Genomic DNA, 6,691 nt, shown 5'->3' with positions numbered 1-6,691 from the left:
GGGGGGGGGGGGGTTGATGCTTCATTTCCTTTTTGATCCCTTAAATTGAACCTGAACCATGGAAACTATCAAGAAATTCAGATCCGTGAAGATCTGTTGAGTTTGAGGTCAAATCCTAAAAGTCCCTTCACAATCACAGCTGCAGATTTTCAAATTAATTTTTAATCTTGGTTTTTTTTCTTCAATTATTCGGAGTTACATGTCTACAAAATCTGTATTTCATAGAAATTTATCATCAAATGCTTTTCTTAAGTCAAATAAAATGTAATGAATGCGGCAAATGTCTAATTTGGAAATTTCCAGCTGAAATAAGAAGGAACTCATCGAATTTTACTGAAATAATCAGATCTTAACGAATTTGAGCTATAAGGTCGCCAAACTGCCAACCGCTGGTTTTATTTCTGAACTCCTGATTCAAATTAAAAGATCTAGGATTTGAACAGGCTCTCCAATTCATTAAATTCGGTCCCTGAAAGACAGCAATCGTACACTACACTGTACAGTTTACACTGCACAGAGCTTCATTGAAACTGATCGTAGCTTTATAATCATATTTTTTGTTAAGATTGATCAGATTGGTAATTGAGTACAGTCTCGCCTTACAAAAGTTTGAGAGTTGTACAGTTGATACTCCTCAGGTACAGTTTATGTACAGTTGCTAAATCTCAAGTACAGTACAGTTTATGTACAGTAAATACAATCAAAGGCCAACAAAGTAGCATAAAGTTTTTTTTAGCATTCAAAGAAAATTTTTGCCTGCATAAGTTGATATACTTCAGTACAGTTTATGTACAGTTGAAATACCTCGGGTACAGTATTTTTGAGACACTTCAGTACAGTTTATGTACGGTTGAAATACCTCGGGTACAGTATTGTTGATATACTTCAGTACAGTATATGTATAGTTGAAATACCTTGGGTACAGTAATGTTCATACACTCCAGTACAGTTTATGTACGGTTGAAATACCTCGGGTACAGTATTGTTGATATACTTCAGTACAGTATTGTTGATGCCTCAGATACAGTTATGCTCAGTTAATAAACCTTAGTCACAGTTCAGGTTATGTATAGTTCATACACCTCAATAACTGTAATTTTTTCTACAGTTTATGTACCTCAGTAAATGTACAGTTTATGAGTTGATAAACCTTAATTACAGGTCAGGTTATGTACAGTTTATGTACAGTTAATATATCTCAGTAACTGTACATTTTATGTACAGTCGATCAACCTCATGTACAGTTTATGTACAGCTCAGTTACAGGTCCGGTTATATATAGTTAAAACACCTCAGTAACTGTACAGTTTATTTATAGGTGTCTCTTTAAAGAGTGTGTTCATGCTTTTTAGAAAATGTCGTTGCATTGTGTTATAAAGAGCTCCTAGAAAGTACAACTTCCAGAAAAAGGGGTCGACGATGAAACATTTTTCTTTAAAATGCCGTTTTGAACTTCAAAATTATGCCTAATAACGAAAAAATGCGCTCGGTTCCATTTCCGAAGTACAGTCTACTTTATGTACATTTGATGCACCTCAAGTACAGTACAATTAATGCCAATTAAGTAGATTTTTTTTAGCATTTAAAGAAAATTTTCGCCAAAGCTATGACATTAATGTTAAAGAAAGAAATCAATAAAAAGATTAAAAATTTTTTTTTAACAAACAGGAAACCATCATCCCGTAGCATTCAGAGACGATCATAAATAAAATTAATTTTACTTTAGGGAATGAAGTATGAAGGTCGTCGTTGTGCTGTGAAGAAGATCTGCGGAGTTTCTATACTCAGAGCAGGAGAAACCATGGAACAAGCGCTATCAGAGGTCTGCAAGGATATCAGGTTAGTTTAGGTCTTCGATACACTCATAGGTCTGCAAGGATATCAGGTTAGTTTAGTTCTTCGATACACTCCTAGGTCTGCAAGGATATTAGGTTAGTTCAGGCCTTCGATACACTCATAGGTCTGCAAGGATATCAGGTTAGTTTAGGTCTTCGATACACTCATAGGTCTGCAAGGATATTAGGTTAGTTCAGGTCTTTGATACACTCATATGTCTGCAAGGATATTAGGTTAGTTTAGGTCTTCGATACACTCATAGGTCTGCAATGATATCAGGTTAGTTTAGGTCTTGGATACACTCATAGGTCTGCAAGGATATCAGGATAGTTTAGGTCTTGGATACACTCATAGGTCTTCAAGGATATTAGGTTAGTTTAGGTTTTGGATATACTCAGAGGTCTGCAAGGATATTAGGTTTGTTTAGGTCTTGGGTACACTCAGAGGTCTGCTAGAATATTAGTTTAGGTCTTGGGTACAAGGATATTTTGGATATTAGGTTAATGCAAGGAGATATTGAATAGAAGGAGGGGGCGATAGGGTTCCCGTACACTTCGCTGTGACGTTTTTGGACTGCTGAAGAACTAGTCCAAAAACGTCTCAGCAAAGTGTACGGAAACCCTATCGCCCCCGCCTTCTATTCAATATCTCCTTGGGTTAGTGTATATTTGGTAAATTAATTGATTTGATTTTTGATTTGTTTAATGTTTAATTGATTAGCTTATCCTGGTATCAAGAAATGTAAACATCTACAAACTATAATAACTCTCTTCAATCTTAATTTAGTAAATTCATCTGATTTGATTTGATTTTGATTTTTGATCTTTGATTTGATGATTTTGATTTTGATTTTTGATTTTTGATTTGATGATTTGATTTTGATTTTGATTTTGATTTTGATTTTGATTTTGATTTTGATTTTGATTTTGATTTTGATATAATTAGGATTGGTAAGATCTTGATCCAGACTAACTGGGACTCTGGAGAACCAGAACTTTACTACCTTCGTCTTCCTAAAGATATCAAGGATTATCAGGTTTATTCATAAATTCATTTGATTGGGATTGTTTTGAATTTAATTTTGTTAGATTTTGAATATTTTAATTTTAGTGGTAGTTTTTTTACATTCGACTTTTTAGTTTGGGTTTTACACATTCGCTTTGATGTGATGTGTGATCATCTGATTTCATCTGATTTCATTTCATATGTATTTACATGATATTTCATGTCATTTCATGGCATAATTCATGTCATTTCATGGCATAATTCATGTCATAATTTATGTCGTAATTCATGTCGTAATGCATATGATAAATTGAGGGAGTGACAGCAATTGAGAAAATGGTCAAAATAGCTGGGTATTTTGGGAATCTGGGGAATTCCCAAAATTCCTTAAGGAATCAGAGGGTGGTTTATTTTTCAATTATAGGAAATTTCTCAAATGCCTAGCTATTAGGGAAATTTCCCAAATACCCAGACATTTGGGGAATTTCCCAGTTATCCAGTCTTTTTTGGAAATTGGAAATTTTTTGAAAAAAGTGGAATCTGTGAAATTCCCCAAATACCTTAGATAATCTGAGAGTAGTTTTTTTAATTATATTTATAATTCCAATCTTCTTCAAAAGTATAATTGCTGTTGGGTCATGCATAAATCATGTCATTAATCACGTAATAATTCATGGTTTTTATGCAATTTCATTTCATGATTTTTAACGCCATTTTTTTTTACGTCGGGTCATTTTAGGTCATTTTTGTCATTTTTAGTCATATTTAGTCTTTTTAGGTAATTTTAGGTATTGTCAGATCATTTCTGGTCTTATATGGGCATTTTTGGTTAATTCTTTTTATTATTTATTTCTTTTCATTAGTTAGTGTTTTTTTTAAGAATATTTATTAAGGTAATTCTGATGGATGCTACTGTTGCTACTGGAGCTGCAGCTATGATGGCTATCCGTGTACTACTTGATCACGAGGTTCCAGAGGAGAATATTAATCTTGTTTCTCTACTTATGGCAGAATCAGGTTAGAGTCAACACAGATTAAAACTTTTGAATTCTGGGATCTTGTGCAGTCCTAAGGATTAAATTGATTCCGGCGTACCTTGTGCTAATACTAGAATTAAGGCATCAAGCACTAGATCCTTATTTAATTATTTTTGGATGTTTTAATGGCAAAATTCCATCGTTTATTCTATTCCAACGCATTAGAAATCATTATCCCCAGCTCACATTTAAAATAAATTATCATTTTGATCACTTTGGTCGCACAACTGTTTATTTATAAATAGTTTTTTCCTCTAAAATTACATTTTATAAAAAAAAATAATTAAATATCTGTATATTTTTCAGGAGTTCACACAATAGCCTACGCATTCCCTAACGTGAAGATAGTGACTAGTGCTATAGATCCAGAGATTAATGAGAGGTTTCATGTTCTACCAGGGATAGGAAACTTTGGTGATAGGTCAGAAATATTTTATCATTAAATGTTTTTGTTTCCGCGTATTTACAACTTTATGAAGGTTGATGTTTATTTATTTATTTATATCTATACAAAGTAATAAGATCTGTCTGTCTCTGTTTTTATTTGGTCTTAAGAACCACAGGCATGTTTTAGATTTCTTAAAATTGTCTTCAGTTTTGATTTAAATGAAAGTTAAGATTTTCCGTGCAAAACTGGGTTCCCAGTCTGGAATAAAAATAATTTTAGAAAGTATTTTATCATTTTTGTGTGAGAAGATGGGTGTTTATTAGAAGATTTTAGATGCATCTTTTACAGTATTATCTTTATTTTCAGCCTTACGCATTTACGCATCTCATCCAATGAGAACCTGAAAACTGAAATTAATTTCGTTTTTGTTCTTCATTCAGCTTAATGGAATTTGTAATTTGCAATTTAAACTTCAACTGCTATTTATCTACACATGTTCACTGTTCAGAAAGAAAAAGATGACTGCGAGAATTCCACGATTGTTTTTACTGCAAAATAAGCTTCAACCCATTATACAAAATAAAAAAAAGAAATATTCACGTTTTGTTAATTTTTTTTATTTATTTAGATATTTTGGAACCGAGCCAAAGACGATTCATAGATTTCGGAACGACAAGAGCAAATCTGGGTCCCAGACAAAAATCGCCGACTCTGAGACTAAAATCTCCGGCTCGGAGTCTAAGATTCTGATGTCGGAGGCGAGTAGCTGTGAGGCGGAGTCGAATATCCCGGAGCTATGTGATGCTTGCCGTTCTGCAGATGTATAATAAAATAAAATTTTAAACCTAAACATCTCTTGGCATGGATTTATGTCCGTCCGTTGTCATTTTTTAAAAAGTTTGTACTATTTTTCTAGACTATGCTCAGAGATAAAACGTCTAGACTCGGAAGATCAGGAAACCAATTCAGTGCAAATATGTACGTTGGAAATTATTTTTTTTTTACTTTTAATAGATCTAAACATTTGCCAATTTAAAAAGAATTTTTATTTTTTTACTGTGTAAATGAATTTTTAAATTCCTAAAATTTAAAACATTTAGAAATTCCAGTATGGAGTTAACAGAAAGACTTAAAAATGAATTATTTTGATTAGGAAAATGCAAATACTCAATGCAAAATAATCAGAAAATTTTCCATGAAAAATAAGGGGAAAAAACTAACGAGTCTCATATTAATGTTAATTGTTCATGTACCGTAAATGTGTTCATCTTTTATACTTTTGTTAAACTTATACCTTGTATACCATGTAAATATATTTTTTTCTCAAAATGTTGTAAAAAATAGAAAATGTAAAATAAATTTTTTTGTGTGTTTCTGAAGTTTGGGATTGATTTCAGATAAAGATGATTGGAGGCTCCGTTGATGTTGATGTTCCATGTTCCTTGAATATTCATTCATTTTCAGGAACAGTCGGGGCAAAAGAGATTTTATATCAGGTCGGAAAAACAACATATTTGAATTCTTGAGAACATTTTTGGAAGAAAGGGATGAAACTTGACAAAATTAAAAATTCATTCTTCGAGAATTGTGTCCGATCAAAGACCAAATACAATTATGAAAAATATTACCGAGGTCTTCACACATTGAATGAAATTTTATTTGACATTATTTCAAGGTTGATATTGGAAAATTCAAATACTTTTTTTAAGCAGATCTTGATGAAAAATGGGAAAACACATCAACAAACATATCATATCAAAACCTATCAACTCGAATCATATTGAACATTCAAAAATTTTATAATAAAAGTTATTAGAAGAATTAGTTTTTCACCTCACCCGATACTCAATTCTAAAATGGCCTTTCTATGCTCAGTAGTTCAGTTTTGCTAAGTTTTGTTTTATATGCTCAGTAGGTTTGATATGTTTTGATTTGATATGCAATATTTCTTGATATGTTTTTAATTTGCTCAAAATATGTCTTGATCTAATCTCAAAATAACAACTTGTTTGACAATATAATGGCTGGAGTTCCAATCCAAGTCTGTTTTCATTTCTTCTATTTCTTGTTATCAAATTCTGTTCAAAAACTGTCGATATCTGAGCAGGGATTTTATTAATTTTGAAAATTTATTTGATTTGTTTTATAGTACATTTTAAGCCAGAACTTCGGAGATATCGAAAGAATCATTTAAATGTTGTCTTGACAATTTTTCAGTTGGTTTTATACTTCTATACCTAAAGCTCAATAATTGTCAAAATAAATAAACAGCCATGAAAATGTGGAAACAGTTTTAAAGAGCTCCATATAATTATTCGATTAAAAACTAAATATCTATATTATTCCATTATCAGTAATTTAAGAAAATGACATTTTGAAAATTCTTTTGATATCTCCGAAGTTCTGGGTTAAACTGTAAAAAAAT

The 6,691-nt window shown here is 31.8% G+C and overlaps 1 protein-coding gene across 1 annotated transcript in view; it reads left to right on the top strand.

Annotated features, from left to right (window-relative positions):
* LOC111700847 (uridine-cytidine kinase-like 1) overlaps window positions 1-5,116 on the top strand; it is a gene marked incomplete in the record, with an annotated part of 14,297 nt that extends 9,181 nt beyond the window's left edge. Inside the window, 6 exon segments of the mRNA XM_023471902.1 lie at window positions 566-638; window positions 1,727-1,839; window positions 2,782-2,872; window positions 3,735-3,858; window positions 4,185-4,299; window positions 4,895-5,116. Of these exon segments, the coding sequence (XP_023327670.1) occupies window positions 566-638; window positions 1,727-1,839; window positions 2,782-2,872; window positions 3,735-3,858; window positions 4,185-4,299; window positions 4,895-5,093 (715 nt within the window).
* Window positions 5,117-6,691: the final 1,575 nt, after the last annotated feature.

Source organism: Eurytemora carolleeae, unplaced genomic scaffold (genome assembly GCF_000591075.1).
Source record: "Eurytemora carolleeae unplaced genomic scaffold, Eaff_2.0 scaffold332, whole genome shotgun sequence".
Classification (NCBI taxonomy): Eukaryota; Metazoa; Arthropoda; class Copepoda; order Calanoida; family Temoridae; genus Eurytemora; species Eurytemora carolleeae.
This window is presented reverse-complemented; position numbering and strand designations above follow the sequence as displayed.